Here is a 26296-nt window from a genome sequence, read left to right as displayed (position 1 = left end):
TGAGAACGGCGAAGAAATGGGAAGGAACACCAACATGAGGGCATTAAATTAAAATATTAAGCACTTAAGAAGCAATAGGATGACGCAAATGTAATCCTGTACGTGTTATCCGTGTGAGGGAGGAGAAAGCGTCTTTAGTCGTGTCGGTTTTTTGGTGTTATTTGGCGTGGAGAGTGGCAAGGCGCCTCCCTGTAGCTGTTTTTTTCGGTTTGGCTTCAGCTGCAGTGACCGAGCTGCACCGAAATGGCCCAAAGCACAGCAGGAGCCGCACACTGCTCATTACTCACACTCATCTATGCAAGCGAAAATGCTAAGCTCACAAATAACAAATAATCTCCGAGCCGTTTCTTTGGCGGACCGCCGACTGTAGCCATAAAACGTTCAAGTGCCGAAAAACTAGGGTGCGAGTTTGTGCTTGATATTAGAAACAAAGGTAAGTATTTTTTTTCCTCGTGTATTTCATGTTATTATATCTGTGTTGTATTTTTTAACGTTTGTCTTAATAGTGTCTTGAACGCTGGTGTAAACCGCATGGATTTGACCAGCCTTCATAATTTGGTGTGCACCGATACGACTTTTCCCATCTTCATTACGATACAGATATCGGAGGAAAGCCGATACAAACCCGCATGATTCTGTCACTGAATCATAGTTAAGCCTTTATTTTCACATGTACTGTATGCTACTCATTTACTCATCATCTATACCGCTTTATCCTGTATACAGGGTCGCGGGGAGCCTGGAGCCTATCCCCTTAGGGCATGAGGCATGGTACACCCTGGATAGGGTGCCAATCCATTGAGGGCACACACACACATATATACACACACTCTGCCAGCAATTTGGTAATGCCAATAAGCTTAATCTGCATGGCTTTGGACTGTGAAAGGAAACCAGAGCGCATGCACACAGGGAATCAAACCCAGACCCTGGAGGTGCAAGGCGACGATGCTAACCACTGACATCGTGCTGTCCATATATATGGACACTAAAATACATTCGTTGCAAATCCCAGCATAGCTGGGGTCACAGCGCAGGGTCAGACATTATACTGTGACCCTGGAGCAGACAGTTTAATGGCTTTGCTTAAAATAATTTTGGGTGGTTTTTAGAATAAAGTTATGGTTTTATGTGTCACACGTACATTACATCACAGTAAAATTCTTGCTTATCCCAGCATATCTCATGTTTGATGGCAGTGTAAGCCAAGTGTACGCTGGCTCAGATATCAAGTGACTGCAACTTGGACATATTTATCAATTTAATAATGATGATCAGAGTAAAAGAGACTGCAGACTGTACACTTAAATTATTAAGACAAGAAACTGCAGCATCTTCCTACAGTACAAGTAACCTGCTAAAATATCTTAAGCGTAAAACTCAGCACATAGGGTTCATTAATGTCAGCTGCTAGCAAGGTGATATAAATGTTTACAGACAAAGTGAGGCCTAATACCTGAGCTGGCAGAGCGGTTATGTTCTTCTTAATGACCTGCTGCTATCAGTGAAGTACAGCTGGAGTTCCGTAACTAGGAAAACTATCAAAACATACTTTACTTGCAGCTGCACAGAAGCACTTTTCTGAAGTGAAACTAAACCAATGTATCAAAGTAATGTATTTTATTTAAAATCAAGCCATAGTGCATGAGCTGTATCTTGTACTTGTTCACAGTCTGAAAAATGGTATCAACGCAGCACTCGTCACTTTTATAATCTATGTTGTTAGTCAATATTAGATATGTCCAGTTCAGAAAACATGTCAAACCTGAATCCAGTCCAGCCTGAAACACACCTCTTTAATAGCTTTCCATCTTATTGCAGTTTTTTTTTTAAAAAGTGCAGGTCACATGGAGCGAGCAGGAAGCATTCAGCTGGACATTCCTGACTTCAGCAACTCTGTCCTTTCCCACCTAAACCAGCTGCGCATGCAGGGCCGGCTATGTGATATTATTGTGAATGTGCAGGGCCAGAGCTTTCGTGCTCATAAGGTGGTCCTGGCTGCGAGTTCACCCTATTTCCGGGACCACATGGCGCTGAGTGAGATGAGCACTGTGTCCCTATCAGTGATCCGCAATCCATCGGTATTTGAGCAGCTCCTCTCCTTCTGCTACACGGGCCGCCTGTGTTTGCAGCTGGCCGACATCATCAGCTACCTGACGGCTGCCAGCTTCCTGCAGATGCAGCACATCATTGACCGTTGCACGCAGATTTTGGAGGGGATCCACTTCAAGATCAGTTTGGCTGATGTGGAGGAGGAGCTTCGTGGCCGCCGGAGCACAGGACGAACCATTGAGGCTGAGAGGGGTGGCTCGCGCTCGCTCAGCCCCAGGCATGGTGGTTCAAGAGTTATGGCTACACATGGAGTAGCTACTGGGGTCATGGAAGTGAGCGAGATCAGGGAGGTTAGTCCACCTGGGGAATCCATGAGCCCTCAGATTGTTGAGCACAGTGGGCTCGGGCCTGAAGCTGTGGGTGCTGTGAATGAGCCCATACTGCGCATTAATCGGGCAGGGCAATGGTATGTTGAGGCAGGGCCTGACGTGGAGAGGAGCAGAGATGAGACGATGCATGTTGTGGAAGGCCTGCGCATCAAGACTGAGCGCATGGAGGAGTGGATAGGGGCGGAAACTCAAGCCTCAGCTGAGGAAGGGAGCGGGACGGAGGAGGGGCCTACTGTGATGATTGACACCTCAGGACGAAGCACACTGGTGCAGGAGGGTTTCGTTACTGGCGCATCCAGAGTGAAAAGCTCTCAGCCATCCAGCAGCTTTAGCGAATCTGAGAGGTGTGTATGTGTGAGCATTTTAAAGGCTGAGTGACATTGATATAGTATTTAGGCAGAAAAAAAGCACTCCCTTAACAGGCATGTGACTCTGTTATTCTTGTGTAAGGATACGTATTAAGAAATCATGTGATGGCTATTAAATGCGTAGAATGCCTAGGAAGATGAGTAATGCTTCTTTAACTGCTAATAGATATCTTATTGGTATTTGGATTTTGGGCTTATTTTAAACCATTATAAGTGCTATAATAATGTGATGTATCAGATTTATTCATTGCATGATTTATTAGAACTTTTGTGTAGATTATAAGGTCTCTTGCCAGTCCTCTCTTTTTGCTTAATGCAGCTGTACTATGTGTATCAGGTTCAGTCCAACAGGCAGTGTTGTGGTGATGGCTGAAAGACCGCGGGCCAAAAGTGAGTCTCCAGGAAGAGTGGGCGATCAAAGGCATCCTAGCTCTCAGGTAAAGCTAGACTTGGCTAGATTTTAGATTATATACAGTTTTGTGAGAAAGTCTTGTCACCCTTTGTTTCTTCGTATTATTGTTGTAATGAAATCTTCTGACACTGGTGTATAACGCACATTATGTGATAAAAATGTAATATCTAATGAGATAAAAATGTAAGTCGCTCTGGATAAGAGCGTCTGCCAAATGCCTAAATGTAAATTATGTAGATTAAATAAAGAAATGGGAACAAAATGTTTTACTGCAACAGGATGGAAAGTGCCTGAAAATACTATTTAAAAATTGGTTATTTATGTAACAACCACAGCAGCAACTTAATTCCCTCTCTCATTTGTTCTAAACTCTTAGCATTTATCATCACCAGTATACTAATCACTAGGGTTGGGTATCGTTTGGTTTTTTTTCTATACCGGTGCCAAATCGATACTTTTAAAATGGTACCAGAACCAAAACGGTGGCTGATACTTTACAAAAGCCACAAAATGATGGTGAATGACTCAAGAATACGTTTTTATTGAACAAAAAATGCTTAAAATTGAACAATATATTAAAAGTTTAAGCGACCCAACCCAACTACAATAACTAAACCACTTCAAATTTTAGCAATTCTTTTGCAGAAATTTTACCATATCTGCATTTTCTGGCAAAATACGACACCTTTTATGACTTATTGCATACCCTGCAGAGGACATGCATAGCCTTCTTTGCAATGTTAAATGGGGTCACTGTTTTAGTACTACTAATTCTAGCTGGAAAGACATAATTATAAACAGAATCCATGTTACATTAGTATTTTACAAATACTAATGTAATCGTTTGACCTTTTGTTAGCTTGAATGCAAGATTTGCATTTTGTAATTTACATTACATTAGATTAGATTCATTATGATGAACCGTGGCCTTAAGTACGGTTTATCATGATTCACCGTGAGATTTTGGCACTGTGAGTACGTTCCATCTTTCCGCGCGAAAAATTAAACATTTAATTTTTTTGCCAGATAAATAAGATAGAGGTATAACCTGCGGAAAGGCTGCTGTCGTCATCATAACGGTAGATATGACTGGGGCTGGGGTCATGCCAGCTGTTGTCCGCAAGCTGTCAAACACGGTGCTTCCCTCTGCTTTAAACTTTATTTCTTGTGCCCTCTAATGTTTCATTAGATTTGACGCGTTTCCCCCTTTACACGCAACTGCTGTAAAACATTTGCTGCACGTCGCGGTGTCAGAATCCTTAATTTTGTTCATTCTGTTTCGGTCCGGTACATACCGGTTATATAGGTACCCAACCCTACTAATCTTCAGCCTGATCATCTGTCATCTGCACCTGTTTCTCACTTGTTATTGCCTCAAGTTAAGGTGTATTTTTATGCTTGAATGATTAATAGGTCACTATGTGGTTTAATAAACAAAAAACATTCCTCTAAAAATGAGAGCCAGTCCTTTAGGAGACCCGAAGAAAGATTCAAGAACATTTGTCTCATTAAAAGCTAAGTATGAAGAAATGCAGGATGGCTCAAGTCTTGTGCACAGTACTAATGTTGTAAAAGCATGCCATATTATTTAGATAACTTTTAACATTAATTTGACATAAAACACGTTCAAGTATCATGTACAATAAGTATAGAAAAGAGGAAATATAATGGCATATTTAAAGCAAGGATTGGGATAAAACAATTATGCAAAACAATAATAATTTAAACATTAATGTCAAATCTACATTTGAAATTTTTATCTTTATTGTTGAAAGACTATTACCTCCTATTTTTCTGGAATGAATACCTGCAGTCAAACTATCCCTTTGTGGTGAAGACCTCTGGCTTATGTGGTCAAGCTGCTTGAGAGTCATTCAGTCAAAAACACCTTAAAACAAGGCATATGTATTACAAGAATATCTGAGGCTCCCTTTAATAACACAGGGAAAGCTGAAATTTTCTTGTGTAGTGGCCTGCAAAGTGGCATTATAATACTGCGAGCCAAAAGTGGTTGGATGGAATCTCTAAATCGTTTTTTATTTATGGTTTTCCTAAAAATTCATGGTTGGAGTCCAAGACAGGGTCAGAATACATGCAGACATAATAATCATAGGCAAAGGCATAGCCTGAAGAAACAAGGGTTTGCAGCTTGGCAAGTTTCTGTAAAATGACTCAGACAGAAGAAGCTTTGTCTGATGAAAAACATCTTTTATACTGTTCTAGAGGGGTTGGAGAAGTCTCAGATTTCATCTGTATTCAATAGCTTTTGGCAGGAGGGGAGTTCTATTGGTCATTGGCAAGTAATTGTTAAGGGGTCCTTGGGTCCAAACTCCACGACTTCTTGATCCTTGGTACTCTTTAGCATCCTTGGTTCTTCTGACTTATATAGCTTGGGCAAATACATTTGGTCAACTTAAGTTTGTTGCATGCCTCATAAGGTGCCTTTGTCTGTGGTATGTTTGGGTTGGAGTGTTTTCAAGCTGGTTGAATTTCTGGATTTTATTAGGCATGCCACAAATTCTCCTTTATCATTCACAAAGTCCCACGTGGCTCTGTTGGTAGTCTCAGATATTTACTGGTAATGCCAGAGGTCTATTGGTGGTCTGTTTGTGGTTCACTATGTTGATTGGTAGTGGTCCCAGAGGGCTGTTGCTGCTACTAGACATGTACTTCTCTAGGTCAAGGTCACAGCTTTTGGCTTTTATAGCCATGAAATTCACTGTGTAGTTTCCTGCATTCTAATTAAAGCCCTAAGATAATCTTAGGAATACTTGAGGTTCTTGCTACTGATCTTGTTAAGGTCTCTAAAAAGGAAGAATCCATACTCTCAAGTCCCTCAGTGGTGGATGTGCCAAAGGAGATGGGGTTGCATTCACCAGACAATGGAGTGTTCCATCTGGTTTCTCCCTCTGCTTGGCCAGGACCAGCTTGGTCCTCAGTAATACTTTGGAAATGTCTAATTCTATGCTGGTCTCTTTGAAATCTACAAAATAATCAGTGAGTGTTTAAAAGCCCACATATTTTGTGCTGGGTGATACCCCTCCCTTTTTTTTAGCTTGTATGCTGGCTATATAACTTTCCCTGAATAGCAAAAGAGTATTGGCCTTATGTTAGCGCTACTTTACTTCCATCTGGCCCCCATACCAACGTGGAATGACTGAGATGAACTCATCAGGATCAGGCTGCCAGAACACTGTTGTAACTCCTTGTTGGAAAGACCACATATTATTAATATAATGTTGCACAATGAGCATTGCATTTGGGTAATTTTGGGCTCAGAAACCACACAATTGTTAAGGTGCATTTCACCTTTTACCCTAAATTAACTAAATTTAACCAAGGTGGAAAAACTTCAGCCATGGAAAGTATGGTTTGTAGGAGAACTTGTTTTTACTTTCTCACCTACCTATATTACAATACATGCTGAGTTATTTCCTTTTGTTGGCAAGGTGTCTGGTTACCAGCTGCTTCTTTTTTATATATTCTGTATCACTCTTGGAAACCACACACATGCATTCACAAATTCAAATTCCCATAACATGTGTTTCTCAGCTGTCTGGTTTTACAGGCATTTAAGTATTGTCAGATTGAGGCTAGGCTGAGCAACAATAACGAAAAAAGCTGATATACTAGAGATGAACTTACTCAACCTGGCTCTCTTCCATGACTATGTTTGGCCACACCCGTTTCTCATCTGCATTGTTCAGGCAGTTTCTTTTCATGCTATTTTTGCAGTGATTCTGCCTCTTATTCTAGGTATCTCCAGCAATGTCCAAGCACTCCTGTCATACCCTGGTGTTAGTATATGCATTTGGTCCAAACCTCACCTTATTGCTTAGCTCAGGGGGCTTTTATTCTGGAATGATTTCCTAGATAAAGATCATGCTGCTTGGTAGGACATCACTCAGACAATATTAAGGGTGGTGTGCTTTAAGACACAATGTGCATGGACTTCAAATGCAAAAACTTTGTCATAACAGTCAGGATATGTTTTCATTGTACAAAAAATGTTAGAGGCATAAATATGAAAATAGCACATTTAAAATTTTAGCTGTGAATTAGAGGTAAGAAGTTGATTCACTTTGATTTTTAGGCATTACGATTTTCAATTCAGTTGTATACAGTATGATAACACTATTTTGTCCTGATAATATGATTATTTAAATATCAATATCATGATTAATTGAATATTGTACCTCAATTATAATAAATGAATGATTATTTTGTCGGTTTTACCTTATAATTTACTGACAAGGTTTGTACTGTAAATATGCTCAACTATTTAAGCTCGGATATTATAGACTTTGCAATGAAGTAGGAAATTGAGTCAGTTACTTGCTTTCATCTTCTTGAATCTTTTACCTGTCATTTACCATTTGAATATGCTTGTGTTATCAACAATTTTATTGTAGAGGCACTTGTTCTTGGGCCAGTCTTTGTCTTTTTTGAGCCAGGCTTTGTTAATATTCAATAACGTGATTGCGCTCCAAGTGTTGAAACAGATTGGTGGTATTTTCTATGGTCGCAGAAAATGTTTTCTGCAGTGTTTGCGTTTTTAATTTTTTATTTTTTTTTATGTGGGACATATGACTACGTATAAAGTAGTTTGTTTTTAGGGAGACATTACATGAATGCACACATTTTGGGAGGGTGGACCAGAAATAATCAACATGCAAGATCACATTGATTAGAGCTTCTCAATATCAGTTACATATTTAAAAAAAAAAAAAATTAACTACTAAAAGTATTTAATATGGTTTCAATTGCTGTGAGATTTATGGTATTGCTTTTTTTTCTTTACTTTTTTTTCTTTTTTTCCTCTTTTTCAAATATCATATCGCACTCAAAGTGATATGTTTTTCTGCCCATCTTCTGTGCCACAGTCCAGTTCGGTAGATGGTGGTACCGCACCCACTCATTGACTCGCTGCTCATCTACTGCTTTAACCTATACACCGGGTCACGGTGGGGCACCAACTTTATATAAACTTGAAAGAAGATGTGATACTCTTGCGAAATGCAGAAGAAGGAAGTCAGTTGCATTTCTGCAGAGGCTGTGGAGTATATTTTAAGGACTTAAGAATTTTAAGAGAACATTTATTTAACAGCTTAAGTAGTTCAAAAAGTGTGAAGCAATTCTAAATCGAAAACTGATCTAATGATATAATCAATTAAAATAAGCTCTGATAGTATTTAGTAATGAATCACTCACAATTCTAGTTCTATTTGATTCTTTTGTTTTGTGACACTCGGCTAGTTCTGTAGCCTCCTTATTGAGCAGTTTTATTAACAGCTATTGTGCTCCTGCTTTCACTGCCTTTGTTCTCAGTAGTGGTTTAACAGTTGTGTTTCTGCCCCTTAAGAAATCTTCAACTATTTTTAATAATCCCATGTCTATATATTTTTTATAAGATCAACTTGATGTTCTGCTGCTAATTAAGCAATTGTGTGTATGTGCGCATGTGTGTGTATGTTTTGTATGAGTTTGCTGATAGATAAGATGTGCAGTTAATTAAGTATACATTCTTCATCCACTCTGTGTTCCTTGAAAGCGTCTTGTCTCTGTTCTTTCGCTTTATTATTCTCAGCCAGCTCATTGTTGTTAAAATGCCATACCACTAAATTCAAAACATGAAAAGCACCTGTTCCTGTGCAATTTAAAGAGCAAGTACAGTGGATGAGCTCATTTTTTTTCTGCTCTGCAGGGAGAGGAAGCAGCAGTGTTTGATGTGGGAGGGTATGAGGAGTATCTGCGTGAGCAGGTGGGTGATCGCTGGTTCCGCTACAACCCGCGTCTCACCTGTATTTACTGCTGCAAGTCCTTTAACCAGAAGGGCAGCCTTGATCGTCACATGCGACTTCACATGGGCATCACGCCCTTTGTGTGTCGCATGTGTGGAAAGAAGTACACACGCAAGGACCAGCTGGAGTACCACATTCGCAAGCACACGGGAAACAAGCCCTTCCACTGCCATGTTTGTGGCAAGAGCTTCCCCTTCCAGGCCATCCTCAACCAGCATTTCCGCAAGAACCACCCAGGCTGCACGCCACACGAGGGCTCGCATAGCGCCTCACCTGAAACCACCACCAACAACAATAACGTTACCAATGCAAACGCTGCCACGCCACGCCGCACTCAGCATGACGAAGATGACGAGTCTGAGGGAACTGGAGCAGGAGCTAGAGGGGGAGCTTCATCTTTTGGCGAAGGGATACAACCGTCGGTCTCCACCACTGGGCCTGATTGAAGCGATTAGGTTCAATACATCACATGGAGGTTGAGAAGATAAAACATTTGGGGCTTTGTGGGGGAAGAAAAAGAAGAAAAGAAGTCAGTCAGCAGCTGATGGAGCACGGAATATCTGGCTGCTTGAAAAGCTGCTGTTGGTCTGATGTTTAAAAAAAACGGTGGATGAGCTGGTGGGTATTTTATCTTCGCTTCTTATGCTTGAGACAACAAAACAAATGCTAAGACTGTTTGCTATAAAACTAAACTAGAGTAATATTGATTAGGTATTTATAAATAAATAACATACGCGCTTTAAACCGCATCTACCTTCAGTTGCGCAAACTGAACCGTTACTTCAACAAATGAAGACAAGCCACACTCCAACAACCTCACACACCACTGGATGCAGTTATTTCTGTTTTTTTTTTTTTTTGTTTTCTTTCTTTCTTTCTTTTTTTTCCTATTTTATTTTTACTTTTTTATTTGACTTTCCTGTCTTTTATATGTGTTAGGTGGGTTTTTTTATATTTTTGTACAATTGTAACAAAAGCTTCAGAATTCAGGACAAAGAGGTGATGTGTTATGATTTGGTCACATTGTATAAAATTGCCAAACTTCTCTGTGCCAGATGGTGATTATAAAATAGAGGATGTTTCAGTCCTCAAATACTTGCCTTGAGACAATCCTAACATTTTGATCTGGGGTTTGACGCTGCTGCTCCCCAGCTATAGCTAGGCTAGAAAAACGGGTTCTGTTTTTCTTCGTTAGGGCCCCTCAGGTCTGATCTAATGCTCTAATGCCAGATTCCTAATTTGTTTAGTTTGTTTCTAAGTGCCAACCTGGCTTTGTTATAAATTCCTCTGTTTGAAATTAGTCAATAGGCCTAGAAAAAAACTTAGCTGATGGACTTTTAATAATTTGTTGCATAACGCAATTTAGTCTTCTTTCAACAGTGATAAGACTGATATTGGAATGTGGGGGGGGGGTTGCAAATGGTTGCTTGGTTCAGTTTTTTTTTCTTTTTTCATTTCCATACTCCAAATCCAGCTGCTGAATATAATTCATACAGTACTATAGAAAACAGGAAAGTGTTCAACCTCAGATAAGCTACAGTACCACTCAGTTACCTCTCCCTCATCACTACGCAATACAGATCTGTTCCACACAGATTGGTGGATGCACTCAACTCAGTTTCTCCATGTTTCTATATTTTACTGTTTTTTTTTTTTTTGTTTGTTTGTTTGTTTTTTCCTTGTTGTAATAAGTGAACAATAAGCGGTTTGTAATTTGTAGATTTTTTTGTTCAGTATCACTCTGACGGTGATGGAGCACATTAGAGTTGTTGGGAAGCGTTTGGTTTCGTAGGTAAAGAACGTTTTTATGGCAAACGTCGAAAGAAACTGCGTCAGGAGTGGAACCAAATCCAGGACTCGTGTACGTCTGTCACCAGAATTTTTTTTGAAATGCCACGGAATGACTGTGAGATTAGGATTTATCAGAGAAGAGAGCACTTTAAATGTGGAGTCAATTTGTTATTCATTTTTTTTGAGCAGATGTTACCAGCTGGTGCTATGATTCGACTTCAAGTGACAGAAGCTCTCGGGAACCAAAGGAACAGAAACGTATCATAGACATTATACCTCTGACATTGAGTGCAAGGCCGAGGACTATTATTAAAAATAATGAAACAAAAAGACAGAGAGATTACATCCGACATTTAAAGATGGGGGGGGGGGGGGGGGATTTTCTTCTTTTAAAATATGTAATTATATATTACTGATGCATATAGAGACATTTTATGTGTGAGAAAGGAGAGAAAGGCTTGGGTAAAGTGGAAGGCCATTTCTTTCATGGATGGATGGTGGGGACTTTTTTTATTTTATTTTTTTTTCCTTTAAGGCTGTGAATCACACGTGGTTGTGACCGTAATTTTTTTCCTCTTCCCTCATGACTGGGGAGAGCTTAGAAGAGAAACAGCTACTGATGATTTTCAATGGAATGCACCTCTTATCCTCTTAAAACCATTCAGGACTCTTCAAGACTTTTCTACCATTTCTGTCGCTTCCGTGAATACAGGTCAACACCTCTTTAGAACGATATCAGGAACTTTGTCCAGTTATTTTTGGATGTTTACTCTTCACACTAAAATCAGTTCATTTTGACATTCTTGGACCTCACGTTACTTTCAAATTCACAAGTGCAGCAGAAGAAAAAAAAAAAACATTGACAACGGCGATGATGATGTAGAAGCATCTCCGTAGTTAAGGCCTCAGAAGCAGTAGCAACACGTTGTTATCTAACTGTGTGTACATGCAGCGTCGGTGTGCGTCAGTCAGGTTAATGAGCATGCCGACGTCGCGGGTCTCTTTTTACTCCAGTGCAACCTCATGAGAACAGCCAATGTAGATTACAACTTTATATATTCATAACCTCATAATCATAACCTAGTGTGATACGATATAAGCAGGTTTTTTCATATTTTAAGATTGTTTTATAATAGCCAGTCCCATATTGGCAGGGTGGTGGTTATCGTGATTTCTCAGTATCTGATTTGGTATGTTTTTTTTTTTTGTTTTTGCTTTTTTTTTTTGTGTTCAATACAATGTAAAGGATTTGTGTGTATGATCGATCATTCCAAGTTTCAGAATGTTAGCAGAAGTGTAAAATGTCGGGGCTGATGCTAATTTGCAGTCTCTTCAAATCTGTCTGGGTCAAAAAAAGTCACTTCAACCCATCAACATATTTTTTATTACCTTACAAAACAGAAGTTTTCTTGATTGAAATGTTTTACTCTGAACTTCTTGTTTTAATTTGTATTCGTTTGCTTTTAAAGCTTTAATCACTTAGGAGAAACACATTACTGCAATGTAAATACTAGTGCTATTTAAAATTTTTAATAATCAGCACAGCTACTGCAGATAGACGGCATTGACTGAACAAGTGTTCTACATTAAACGCACACACCACAGTATTACATATTTTCATGTCGGGATTTACAGGAAAAATTGAGCTGTTGCAAGAAATTTCAGCGCACTTTCCAACCAGCGTCCGTCCGTCTGATCATGTTTAGACATGAAGTGTATTCTGATAAGGTGTTATCTATGTGCATTCGTACCTCAACCTCAAGAAAACCCATTAGATCACAAACTGAATTGGTCGTATATGCCTGTTTAACTCCAACGCAGTGATATCTATAAACTTTCTCAAAGCTCGACCTTGACTGTATGATAAAATCACACTTAGCCAAGCCTAAAGGCACACTGACTGCACATGAGAGCTACCAACAAGGAAGGGTGTAAAGGCTAGAATTTGCTTTATTCATGAGCTATTACACCATGGGCGTTCAAGTCAAACCGGGACTTGTGATGACATTTCACGACATAAACCAAGTGATGTTTACAGAAGAGTTCAAGCACAGTACGGTGATGAGACTCTTAGCCACAGTAAAACACTTGAATGGTGCAAACATTTTAAAGAAGGCAGTGTGTGCGCAAATGACAATCCCGGCTAAGGTGACTCGGCACCCCACTGCAGTCGTTCCCATAAACATTCTGTGAGCTGAACGCCTGATCCTTGAAAATCGACTGATAACGAATTTGAGTAACTTGTGGAAAAAACGCAGCCATCTGTTGAAACTGGACACACAATCATTCAAACAGTTATCGCCACGTCCGCCGTACAGTTCTGATCTCGCACCAAGCTATTCCTATATGTTTGGACCATTAAAGGAGTTCCTGGAAGGCAGATATGAAGCAGGCAGTCCAATTCTGGTTCCGTCATACTGAGAAAACTTTCTACCTTGATGGTGTCTAAGCAGGGGATTTTATATATATATATATATATATATATATATATATATATATATATAGTCTCAAAACTGTACCGTTATTTTGCACAAACAAAAGTCCCGGTTTTACTTGAACACTCCTCGTATAAAGCTTAAATAGTTTTAACCTTTAAAGTATGAGGGTCTCATGAGCCAGACCTTGTTACTTGAATTCTCTACTTGAACAAACAGTGTTGTTACTGTCACCCAGTGAAGTAACTCATGGTGTCACTTTGGGGAGTGTGTGCGTGTCTTTCACCTAAGAACTTAATTCTCAATAAGTTTATTGATAAAGGTGGACAACTACTGAATACCACCATTTTTAGCTATTTGACAAGTAAATAAAAACAACAAAAGCTACAAAACAACAGATAAAACCATGTGATTCAATACCATCTTAGTATTCGAGTAATAATAACAGGAGTGCATTAGAGGGTAAGAAAAATCAGTTACCTTGTTTTATTCCTGTGTTTATAGTAATACATGTAAGCTTTGTACAGTTTTTTGTTACAGTAATGTTACAGAAATAAAAATATATTTTTTTTGCTAAATTAATGCACAAATAATGAATAGATTAGCAATTTTGGTGCTATACCTTATGATGGGGTCATCCAGTGTTTTCTGCACCCTTCATGTACTCCCCCCCCCCCCCCCCCAAACCCAAGTGACACCACTGTGCATGAGCACATTTACATAAACCTCATGTGCCAGTGTTCAAATATTTATTTTTCCATGAACAGTTTGTGCAAATACATTAATGTATGTCATATTACAACATTCAAGATTACGAAGCTTGCAGTTGAACAAATATCCAGAAGACATAAGTCTGATACAGAAAAACAAAATCAGGTTCTATCACGCATGAAATACATTAGAAATGCCACAATGAGAGTAAAGTAGTAAACAATTTTAAGCAGCTTCTAGTTACTAGGTGTGAGCTGTAAAAATTCAAGATCCTGTACTGTATGTTTGTTGTATTTTTATCCACGCTGTTGCTTTTGGAAAATGCGGTGAAATGTTTTGCAGCTCCTCATTCAGCAACTCCACTTACCTCAAATTTTCTAACAGTAAGCTTGTGAAGTTTCAATTGCATGTCTCTACTAAGTATTCGTTTTCTTAAAAAAAAAAAAAAATCTGGGAACACTGAACGACAGTGCTGAGCCATATCGGACAGATTTGTTCAGTCTTGTCTCGTCCCTCAGAATGTTTTGTACAGGGAACATAGACGAGTCGAATGCAAAATTTTTACAGAACACCAACACTGTTAATTTGTGAGGCTACGGCAGAGACTTTTCTTTCCGTCTTTTTTTTTTTGCCGTCTCTCACAATCTTTTTTTTTTTGGGGGGGTGCGGTGGTTAAGGGTGGAGAAAGACTCGGTTTAAAATGTTACTTGTTAATTTGCATGTCTTTGTCATTTGTGATGGCCAAACATTAGTCTGTTTATAAGAATATTTCCAGTCATCTAAACGTATTGCACCAGTATATGCCAAAATAACTTTTTTTCTCATTTTGTCTTGCTATATTGTTTATGTCCCGAAAGCAATATAGTTTCTAAAGATATTTTTGTCTGTCTTAATCATATTACTCTTAAGCATACATTAAATATTTTATTTTGCATTAACACGAATTAAGCATATTTTTAAAATAAGGTATTTTACTCTGGATACTTTAAGTTGAAATGATTTAATAGTGCATTAGACATCAATTACACATATATTTAAATTTTAGACATTTATTGTAATAACCAGAATAATGTTGAAACTCAAAGTAATATAATGTATAAAAAATAATTATTGAAAATCAGCCTTTTGCTTTCCCTCTGGAAAAAGGTACAGAGATACTTGTGATTATTAGTGATTTATAATGTGAATGCTTCTTTTCACAACCACTGTTTTTCTTCCTCAATAGCAGATTCTAAATCCATTCTCCTAAAAGGAAATAAAGCACTTTAAGTGTTTAACTGTGAAGGATTTATTACAATATTCTATAAATGCCTGAATATACGAAGCCCACATTGTGTGATCTGATAAACCCAACATTTCTAACATGGAAAATAAAATCGTTTTAATCTAAACTCCTGTGTATGTGTTTATTAACTTGGATGTTTACTTTAATCAAATTTTTACATTAATTTCCTTAGAACATGTTTTGATATATACCTGGCTTTTTGTTAATTGAATATACTGTATATTTTTTTAAGAAACAGCAGCTGAAAATGTCAGTGAAAGATCTTGTTAAACATGTCACAAGTGAGTCCTATTACATCATAAAATGTTGGAGCCAATCATGTTTAAGTATTCAAATGCGGGCCATGTAACGACATACAGTGATATCTGGAAAAGACATTATAGAGAATAATTTTAGCAATATTCTTATTATAACTTTTTTAGTTAATCTTCCAAAATAATTAATTATTATTTGACAATCGTCAATGAACAATGATTGTTCAATGAAATGCTACATTGTATATAAGCCCCACCCCTATGATGTCACCGCCTGGATGTGTATAGCATTGCTGTCTTGCATTACAGTCGCAGCTCATTTGAAGCGAGCATGGTTTGTTGGTAGGATTTGGCTGGTTTCCCCTTTTCTCACATTGCTTTTTTCATTTGGAAAATGGTGGGGTTTGTACTAGGCCATGATTTTGTGACTTTTCATAGGTGTTTTACCAATTTGGATTGGTTCAGTGCTGGAACACTTCATAACCTCAGACTGAGGGAGATGTTGTTTCTGTGTTTACTCTCAATAGCTTCACTAGCTTCAGCAGGAAATCCCCAACATACAGAATTAAAACCAAAACTTTTTGGGATGTGTATAATATAGGAACACAACAACCATTTGTAATAATTTTGTTTTATTTGTAATGAATAATGAAAATGAACACCATACCACCTGATGGATGAGAATAAGAACATTATCATCAGCTCTTACAACCTTCCTCTCTATTCTACTCACTCATGAGGAAATGAGTGAATTTGTATCTTCTTATTTGTCTGAGCAGGGATTTGCCACACGGCCTGCAAAAATCAGTGTGTTAATGGTGGTTTCTCGAATGAAGAGGAGGAAAGGCCGATCAGCTATGAACACCTCTCGGTTTGGGTTGAGTGAGCGACCACCAAACAGGATAGCAGTAGCTGCGGCAGCCTCGCTGCCCTCTTCATTAACCTGGAAGAAAGATGGAAACCTAATCACAGCGCCAAAACTCATGATGGACCGTACTTATGGCCACTGCGCAAAACCGCGTAGGTGAGATAGGGGTATTAGTAGTTAACAGATTATGGGCTAATCTGTTAACTACTAACTCAGCTAAACTTTGCTCAGTGATGATGGTAGAATAATTATAAAGGTCTTGACTAAAACAACATGTATGAGGAATCACAAAGGCGTTTTCATTTTCTGCAATGGAAGAGTACTCTAACTAGTTACTTTTATCAGAAGTTAACGCTGTAATGTAACGGATTACTTTTCAATTACAGTAATTTTGTAAAGTAATTAGTTACTTTAAAAAGTAACGTCCCCCAACAATGGTTATAGTTGACAGTGCACGTGCACGGATGACTACAAGTGGCATATGCGCACTGAGACTGAGCATGGGAGACAATTACCCATAATCCTGTAGCATGCAAGAGAGAAGAACCAGTGGCTCAGTTGTGATCACGCGATCAGCAAACGAGCTAGGACTTGATATACGAGTAGTACGCATGCACTTTGCGCTACACTGTGACCTTACTGTATTTCAAGTATGTGTAGTAGAATAATGTCATTTAGGATTTATGATAAACCTGCATGCTATATATTGCTGCTCGGAAATGCAAGTTAGATGTGTGTGCAAGACTTTAATCTGACTTCCGCAGTTATCATATCCGTATGCAGCCACAAAAACCTACTTCAGAAGTAAAGAAGTAATTTGTAAAATTTTTAGACTACATTTTTAATAAATAACACTACATCACTAAACAGGAGCACAGCGGAGTTAATTAGTGTGAACAAGAACTTACTTCGAGGAATGCTTTGTGGAAGGCATCAGTGACATAAAGTACATTTTGGTTGTTTGATACCATGCCTGAAAATATTCCACAGAGAAAAAAAAAATATTTTCATTTTGGCTTATGGAGTCGTGCTTGTGCATTGATTTGACTCGTGAAATTAAAAACCAAAGGCTTTACCTGGCAGGCTAGCATGCTCCACACTGAAGATATCCTGAAGGCCCATAGCCTGAAGCATCTCTTTGAGGCTGAAATCTTCCTCCATGCGGAAACGTGGAAATCGAACCCCCACAGGTTTTTCTTCCATGTTGCTTAACCAACCATCGAGTTTATTAAGGCTTAAATGTTCCTCCACCTTTAATAAAGAGTTGTGGAAGTCGGTAGATGTTTGCTTATTTATGGGAAAAAAATAAAAATAGAGATGTGCAAAACTGTACCTTAGCCAGCTTTACATTCTTGTCCGGTAATACAATCAACATTGAAATGCCATTTCCATTGTAGAACATCTCCAGCACCTGTACCTTGTCGTTTTGGAAATATCCATATCGATATGTGTTTTCCTGGTACATCATCTGCACTGAGCAGCTGTGTGTTTCGCTGACATGGAATTTGTCCTCCATGCTATTTTGTCTGTTGAACTTATGTTTCCATTGGCCCTGGATAATAACATCATATGTCACTTAGAAGTGTAAAATAAAAGAACATTTGTGAAGGATTCCAGTCATTCATGCGATTTAGAAAGAAGTTACTTTGATTGCCTGTTACTGGACGCCCCTGTTCTTTCACTCTTTTTAGGCTTAAACTACAGGCAGTAGTTTGTCATTAAGTCCATGCTGGTGTCCAATGGACATGCCTGTGTTTATGGCAGTTAGCATGTTTTTGCTGAAATTGCATGGCATGTGTGATATTTATGCATGTAGTTTACACTGCAATACACACAAACCAGAGTATTTTTTTCAATAAAATTAATCATTCTGGAGCAAAAATGTGTATGTAATAAATTTGATGCCCTACATAAATCCATTAGCAAGCTGAACAAGAGTGAACAAGAGCTCCGGTCTGTTGCCCATTGTCGTATTTTGGTTGACTTAAAAATATATATATATATATAACAGGTAAGCAGCTAATCAAGTATTTAAATGCATTTACATTCACATTGATAGCATTTGGCAGACCCCCTCTAGCAATAAATACAGCCTTATAATGGTTCACTAAATAACTGATTAAAGGGGCATCAATTTAAAACACTAAGGGTTTTTCTTGGTAAACCCAAGTAGTTTGAAATGGTACATCTTTAGACGCCATTTAGCTGTCAGTGACTCAGCTGCTGGGGTTTCCTTCTACAGGAGGGTTGCTCTACCACCTAGACGCCAGAACAGAAGAGAGTCCTGATGCATGTCTATCTGCATGGTGCTGTGTGGGGTGTGAGAAGAGCCACTAAGGAAAAGGTTTATGATTATTTATTCTTGTTAAAAAATGTACCGATAATTGTTTTTGTGCTCTCAAAGTCATTGGTGACTTTTCAATTACAGCGTTTTTCCCTTTTATCACAAAAAAATTATATTCGAGGCTGGCTGGTTTCTTTATTTTTCTCTGCAAAGTGCTGGATTTTTTTATTTTATTCTGTTTCCTACGTTTTTTTTTCAACACTGGATCTGAAAAGATGGTCTGGCATTCATCCATCTGCCTATTAAATGTCGCTGTGCCGCCAGACAGATCGTCTCAGATGATGTGTGCAGTGCAGATGGACGATTGGATTATGCTATTGTTACAGCAAACCATAAAGCGTGTTGCATTTAAACCTTTTGTACTTAGACTAGTTGGGATTGCTTTCCTTTTCTGGATGTTAAAACTTCAAGAACGAGCATCTGAAAAGAATAATAACGGCTGTTTCATAACTATATCGGTTTCAGTTTTTCTAAGCATTTTCCTTTCTCTACCCTTGCCCACTTTGGCTATACATCAAAAAAAAAAGAAGATAACTTGCAAGTAGAGGTTTTTTAGAAAACTAAACCCATTGACTATTCTGAGAAACCTTGAAGAACCTATTAAGCTATTCCTACCTTAAAGTAGATGGTATTGACCAGCGCCAGAATAGTATTTGCGTTGACTGAGCCCTTGGGCAAAGTGTTGTTTATTCTATGGTTTGTCTTCTCAGAAATCCACTCATTGATCTTCTGTCTCGAAAGTTCAGGTTTTTCCTGCAGGAATGAACAAAGCCTGAGCAACAATGATAAAAGAGGCAGTCCTCACAGTTTTCTTAGTGATGTTTTGTGAAGCATTTAAGACCTTAAAGTTGAGCGGAAGCAGCTTAGCACCGTAGACCATTTCACTGATGTTCTGATAGTTCTCATTGAACTCGAACGTCTCCTCTCCAAACAGACGATTGGCTGAGACCAGTTCCACAGAGTTGTGTGTTTTGCGATAGAGGCGGCAGTTCAGCTTGGCAAAAAAAAAGTGAACCTGATCTGATGTCTTCTCCTTTATTGAGTCGAACTCAAACACCTGTGATTGAAGCATATGGATGGAGCGTCAATAAAAATCTTTTACTCGTTTTTATGTAATGAAAAAAAAAAACACACATCATAAACACTACTGAATGAAATACACTCTGAGAATTTGTGAATATTGGCTATTTTGGGGGGGAAAAACATGACATCATACAGAATATGTAAGTCCCTGTGAATGAGCTGTTACTATAGAAATTGTATTAGACAGAATGCCTTAACATAAGCCCGTGATTCGCAGGTGCAGTACAAATGAATTAAAACCTTCTGACCTATCAAAACTGAGAAATCCTGTGCTGTAGCACTTTAATGTGCAATCATAATTTCATGGAGACCTCAGCAAAACTGATTTTTAATATTCCCATACAAATAATCTTTTCCTTAAATGAAATAGACAAACCAAATGTAGTTTGTCTGTTGGAGGGTGCTAGAAATAATAATAATAATAATCATAATAATAATACTTGTTACATTGTCACTCTCAAAACAAAATGAATTGGACATTTTGACCTGAATGCACATTTTAGTTAAGTGTTAAATATGATCTTGCTGCCTTACACGCATGATCTGCTCCAGCGTGCTGTTGCAAGCCCCCAGTTTCGTCATGGCGAACGCTGTTGAGATGCTGAGTGGGGACATAAAGATGTTCGTCTCCTCAGACTTGCCTTTGGAGACCTGCTTGAAAAGAGAAAGTGCGAAGCGCCCGTTGGCTTTGGACAGCTCCCACACTCGAGGGTTGGTGGATTCAGGCATCGTCTCCTGGGGCTTGGCTGATTCTTCTTCATTGTCTAAGACATTTGGGTTGCGGTGTATACACACCGGCTCCAGGGGCAGATCTTTGGGCTTCATGTTGCAGACTTCAGTACCTGCGTGAGCTGTGGAGATGGACAAGATCCAGACAGCTCCTACAAACACCACCCACTTTATTCTCATCTAGGAAAGAGTGAAGATATAAGAAGATAAATTTTAATTAAATGAAACAAAACTGCAAATCATATCTAACCTGTATAACTTCCTCTCTATTAAAATTCCACTGTGGCTGCCAATACTAATCTAATACTGACAATCTGCTAACAGTGATGTATCCAAGGCATCAGTGAATAATACAATTGGATAATTATGTCAATAATATAAAAATTTGCTCATAATTCTCAAATGAGAGGAGAAACTGCATGATGCATGATGGCCCAAAAGTTTGGATTCATAGACAAAATGTATTTAAAAGTATAAATTTCAGAAAATGCTCAAATTGCCAGCCTCCGACTTTGTGGCACTTTTGTATGTACTGACCACATTAGTTACTGCATCAGAACTGAATTTATGGAGAGATGGGTTTTCAACAATTGTTCGGGGCCAATTCTGAATTCTGCACTCAAACAAAAAAAGTGTAAAGATGTGTAAAGTGTGGGCCAGGGGTAGCTCAGTGGTTAAGTGGAAAGATCCCAGGTTCAAACCCCACAACAACCAAGTTGCCACTGTTGAGCCCTTGAGCAAGGCCCTTAACCCTCACCTGCTCAGGGCCCGTATTCACAAAGAGTTGAGAGGAGGACTTTTAAGAGGCTTAAGAGTTTCTATAGCAGAGGACAAAATGGTGGAAAGAGGAAATCATCTCCAAACACTGAACATAAAGCTAAAAGTGAACACTGCTCTTCTGTCCAATTTGGTTTTCTTATTCTCTTACCCCCTGTCTATCTCTGTTGGATTGTTGGCTACATACAACTTAAATGGGCTGTCCTGCAATCATGTAAATTGGTAAAAGGTGAGCCATTTTGCTCCAATCAATTTGAAATGGATTACAAGTAATAAAATCAGTATGGCAAATAAATAAATTAATGTGGAAATTAGTTGCTTTAAAAGTAGACACATTTTTAACATTTGGCTGTTAAAACATAGATGTTTAGCCTATAACAGAAACTTTGCATAAAGTGTAGTCATGATTATACAATTTCTTTATATACAAACTTAATGATCTCAGTGTTTATTCGATTATCATGTATTATTTTCACAAAGAGCCCATTTCAAGACCTTTACAGAGGTCAGAGGTTATTTTTTATCCACTAATCACGGTCCTTGAATTGCTACATCATCGCTAGCAATTGGGCCAACCACACCTCCTCACTAAGATAAAGGTTTTAATAAGTTTCCTAAATCACTTTTAGCCTAGGACTCCCAGCTAGGACATTTTGAAGCTAAGATAGGAGCTCTCCGAGAGAATTCTAAGAAGCTTTGTGAATATCAGCCTAGATATTTTATGTTTTTTTCACCATTCTGTGTTAATTCCTTCCTTCATCACAGTGTGACAATAAACTGAAGCTTTTGACCTGTATCTGTGTGAAATATTTTCCTTCAGTTTGCTTCAGCTCTGAAAAGCATCATTCATTATCTACATTTTTTACTGACTGATAGGAATTAGAACGGAGAATGAAGTTACTTTAAAAGTTTGTGTTTTATGGAACCATTTGATTCAGACTTGACTTAATGACTCTACCAATGCATTCTTAGAAAATTGTTCAGCAGGACAGTTTGCTTTCATTCAGGTCTGGTTTGTTCACCCACTGCTTTGCTTGATTCAGGTTCACGCTTGGTTAAAGATTAGTTTAAACCTAAACCTCAGTCTGTAGGCAGTGGTGACTCAGTGCTTTAAAGCCTCCATGCTCCTGATCAGAAGATCAAACATTTAAGACGCAGCAACAAGAAGAGTCATATGAGGGTTTACGCTGAACTCTGACCCCAGCTTTCCAACAATGTAGAATGCAAAGAAAAGACTGTCGCCGTATTGTACTTTTAGGGCATAGTAAAGGCTATCATCTTCCTATCTTCACTCACAAACTTATAATCATGTGAACTACAGAATTCACATTAGACCCCCAGGGAATCTTAACAAACACACTGCTTGCACCTCTTAGCAACTTATGAGAAATGTCACAAACATAATTATGTGAACGTTGTCACTCCATGTCAAAATGAATTTACCTTTGAGAGCTTTTTTTTTGATGATCATGGCTTACAGCTAATGAAAACCCAAAATTCAGTATCTCAAAAATTTTGATTACTTAAGACCATTTAAAAAAGATTTTTGAACACATAAATTTTGGACTACTAAAAAGTATAAACATGTACAGCCCTCAAAACATGTTTGGGACGCCCTTTGCATAAATTACTGCAGCGATGCGGCGTGGCATGGAGGTGATCAGTCTGTGGCACTGCTGAGGTGCGATGGAAGCCCAGGTTGCTCTGATAGCTGCTCTTCTGCGTTATCGCGTCTGATGTCTCACATCTTCCCCTATACAATACCCTATAGATTCTCTATAGGGTTTAGGTCAGCCGAGTTTGCTGGACAGTCAAGCACATGAATATCATGGTACTTAAACCAGGTACAGTATTAGTAGTGCAGTAGAGCAGTGTGGACACGTGCCAAGTCCTGCTGGAAAATGAAATGAGCATCTCCATAAAGCTGGTCAGCAGAGGAAAGCATGAAGTGCTCTAAAATTTCTGGTAGACTTTTCTACATACCAAAGGTGGATAGAAATATATTTTGGTGGCTGAGTGTCAGTGGACAAAAAAATTGTTCAATTATATTATACATATAAATAAAATTCTGAGATGCTTTTCTGCTCATCACAGATGTACACAGAAAATTGAGTTACTATACAATTCCTGGCAGATCAGAGCAGTCTGGTCATTCTGGTCTGCTCTCATTATCAGGGTGTTTTAGTCCCTTAGCTTCTTAAGACTAAAAGTTGCTCCTAGTGACAAAATTCGAAGAAAATTCTCAGAATTATGACATTTTCTTAGCATGGCTATGTTGACCTTGGACCTGATAAAACACAGTGGACCAACACCAGCAGATGACATGGCTCCCCAAACCGACACGGACTGTGCAAACTTTACATTGGACCTCAAGCAATTTGGATTCTGTGCCTCTCATCTTTTCCTCCAGACTTGTTTTCCAAATGAAATGCAAAATTTACTTTTATCTAAAAAGAGAACCACTGAGCAACAGTCCAGTCCTTTTTGTCCCTAGTCCAGGTAATTCATGCAAAGGGAGCCCGGATCAAGTATCATACAATAAGCTGTACAGTCTGTGTGTGATGAATCTATATAATATACTAAGGAGTTCCAGTTAATATACTAATAACTTCATAAGATGAAATTCTAATGTATATACAGTATATTTATATATAAATCGAGTTCCCATGACTGCACAGATAGTCAGTTAGGATTAGGATTAAAGATTAGATTCCAAATAATTAGCACTGTTTTTTATTATTGTATCATTATTACAGCTGACCATTGACATACCTTGTACGATATTAAATCCTTCCAAAGGCAGCAGATTTTCAGGTGACACTGCTCAGCGTTAAAGCATAAAAAGTAACAGAGTCAAACAAACAGGTCAGTGTCCCTCAGAGCACTGCGGTGCCAACAATTTACTCAATGCAACCTTTGAGCTATTGATCAGCTCTTCTCTTCTCCTAAACTTAGTCTAAAACAACATTTTGCTGTTCCCAAAAAAATTCGGAAATGCCGTTTATTTATTTATTTTTTCTTTCTCTCCTTTTTACAGACATCTTGTTTTACCTCTGGACAGTAGGTGGCTTCTCCATAAAGCAAAAGTCTCGTGTTTGAGCTGATTTTGGCATAAAATACTTGTTTGAACTATGGCCGACACTGACGTCTCAGTGTGTTCAAACAAATACACTAAAAACACAAACACTTAAAACATGTAACCTCATTATCATCATTCACAAGGGCTGCTTTATTCTGTGCTTGTGCAGGAAGAGGAGTACACTGCCCGGCCAAAGCAAAGGCACAGTTTAGATTTAAACATGCAAATACTTACTTCTGCAGATGACTGGAATGTGGTTAAAAACTGTTCAACACATTATTAAAACCTGAAAAGATAATGTGGAATATTTAGCTTCAAAAGAGAAAAACTAAACATAAATGTACCAGGAGACTGAACAGCTGTGGCCATGAGAAAACCTTCTCTTAAAAAGACTAATCAGAAAAAGCCTCATTTTGATAGAGAGCATAAAGATTGCACTTTGGAGCTTTGAAGCAATGAAAAAGGGTCATGTGTTCTGATGAGGCCAGGTTTGCCCCATCACAGAGCGATGGACGGAGGAGAGAAGTGCATGAAGCGATGCACCCATCATGCATAGTGCCAACTGTACAAGCCTACGGAGGCAGTATTATGATCTGTGGTTGCTTCCATTGGTCAGGTCTCTCATATTTAATCACATTACTCATATATACATATATAACAAAAATATTTACACTAAGTACTAAATATAACCTTTTAGAATCTGTAGAGGCACAGATTATCAGGAAACAACCAGATAACCACTACACACTCATGGTTAGTGCAAAGTACAGTTTCATTGGCTGCATGAATAAACTGGATACGGACCAGTGAAGAAAAAAAAAGTATTGAATAATATGAAAAAAAAAACAAAAAACAATGATATAACAATACAAAATGAATAATAATAAATTGAGGTATACGTATAAGATACATTAAGGTATATACAGGAGTTGGACAATGAAACTGAAAAACTGGCCCGTTTAGTGTTGAAGGTTTCATGGCTAGATTTGACCAGCCAGATCTTCATTGATTGCACATTCCACCAGTAAAAGCAGAGTGTGAAGGTTTAATTAACACAGTAATAGCACAGTTTTGCTTGAAATATTGCAATGCACACAACATTATGGGTGACATATCAGAGTTCAAAAGAGGACAAATTGTTGGTGTGCATCTCGCTGGCAAATTTGAAGAAAGCAAATCTTTATGATGTTTTAAGAGCCACAGTATCCAGGGTAATGTCAGCATACCACCTAGAATGAAAAAGCACACCCAAGGAGTAACTGTGGACACAAGAGGAAGCCGTCTGAAGGGAATGTTCGGGTGCTAACCCGGATTGTATCCAAAAAACAGAAAACCACAGCTGCCCAACTCACTGCAGAAATAAATATGCACCTCAACTCTCCTGTTTTCACCAAAACTGTTTGTCGCAAGCTCCACAGGGTCAATGTACATGGCTGGGCTGTGTATAGCCAAACCTGTGGTCACTTGTGCCAATGCTAACTGTTGGTTTCAATGCTGCCAGCAGCGAAAATCTTGAGCTGTGAACAATTTGAAACGTATTGTTCTCTGATGAGTCCACCTTCCCTGTCTTTCCCACATCCGAGAGAGTTACGGTTTGGAAAGCCCGCAAAGAAGCGTACCACTTAGACTGTTGCAAGCGCAGGATGAAGCATGGGGGTGGATCAGTGATGGTCTGGGCTGCAAGATCATGGTATTCCCTAGGCCCAATACTTGTGCTAGATGGGCGCATCACTGCCAAGGACTACCAAACCATTCTGAAGGACCATGTGCACCCAATGGTTCAAACAATGTATCCTGAAGGCGATGCCGCATATCAGAATGATAATGCACCAATGCACACAGCAAGACTGGTCACAGAGTGGTTTGATGAATTTAAAAGTGAAATTAGACATCTACCATGGCCTGCACAGGTGTTTTG

General features: G+C 38.6%; 2 protein-coding genes across 4 annotated transcripts; one reads left to right on the top strand and one right to left on the bottom strand.

The window, feature by feature from the left end:
- Positions 1-14836, top strand: zbtb37 (zinc finger and BTB domain containing 37). Of its 3 annotated transcripts, none has more exons than XM_053513560.1 (4): positions 1-433; positions 1843-2785; positions 3147-3246; positions 8926-14836. In XM_053513560.1, the coding sequence occupies exons 2-4, from the start codon at positions 1848-1850 to the stop codon at positions 9466-9468; spliced, it is 1581 nt and encodes a 526-aa protein (XP_053369535.1). In that variant the 5' UTR covers positions 1-433; positions 1843-1847; the 3' UTR covers positions 9469-14836. The 3 variants fall into 3 exon arrangements, with proteins under 3 accessions (XP_053369535.1, XP_053369533.1, XP_053369534.1); XM_053513558.1 differs by having other exon boundaries at positions 1838-2785; XM_053513559.1 differs by having other exon boundaries at positions 1822-2785.
- A 1275-nt stretch (positions 14837-16111) lies between these two features.
- On the bottom strand, positions 16112-24181 carry serpinc1 (serpin peptidase inhibitor, clade C (antithrombin), member 1). Its single transcript, XM_053513512.1, has 8 exons — positions 24072-24181; positions 20328-20702; positions 19552-19767; positions 19326-19463; positions 17700-17918; positions 17443-17617; positions 17275-17339; positions 16112-16441 (listed from the first exon to the last, which is right to left on the bottom strand). Exons 2-8 carry the CDS (start codon positions 20700-20702, stop codon positions 16262-16264), a joined length of 1368 nt encoding a protein of 455 aa, XP_053369487.1. The 5' UTR covers positions 24072-24181; the 3' UTR covers positions 16112-16261.
- Positions 24182-26296: the final 2115 nt, after the last annotated feature.

The sequence above is a fragment of the Clarias gariepinus genome, chromosome 15, assembly GCF_024256425.1.
Source record: "Clarias gariepinus isolate MV-2021 ecotype Netherlands chromosome 15, CGAR_prim_01v2, whole genome shotgun sequence".
NCBI lineage: Eukaryota > Metazoa > Chordata > Actinopteri > Siluriformes > Clariidae > Clarias > Clarias gariepinus.
This window is presented reverse-complemented; position numbering and strand designations above follow the sequence as displayed.

Coding starts and splice junctions, on each gene's coding strand:
- serpinc1 (XM_053513512.1), bottom strand. CDS start 20,702: ATGAGAATAAAGTGGGTGGTGTTTGTAGGAGCTGTCTGGATCTTGTCC. Junction 17,919..19,325: donor TCAATACCATCTACTTTAAG/GTAGGAATAGCT, acceptor GTTATTATCCAG/GGCCAATGGAAACATAAGTT. Junction 17,618..17,699: donor AGAATGTAAAGCTGGCTAAG/GTACAGTTTTGC, acceptor TCTTTATTAAAG/GTGGAGGAACATTTAAGCCT.
- zbtb37 (XM_053513560.1), top strand. CDS start 1,848: ATGGAGCGAGCAGGAAGCATTCAGCTGGACATTCCTGACTTCAGCAAC. Junction 2,786..3,146: donor AGCTTTAGCGAATCTGAGAG/GTGTGTATGTGT, acceptor TATGTGTATCAG/GTTCAGTCCAACAGGCAGTG. Junction 3,247..8,925: donor AAAGGCATCCTAGCTCTCAG/GTAAAGCTAGAC, acceptor TCTGCTCTGCAG/GGAGAGGAAGCAGCAGTGTT.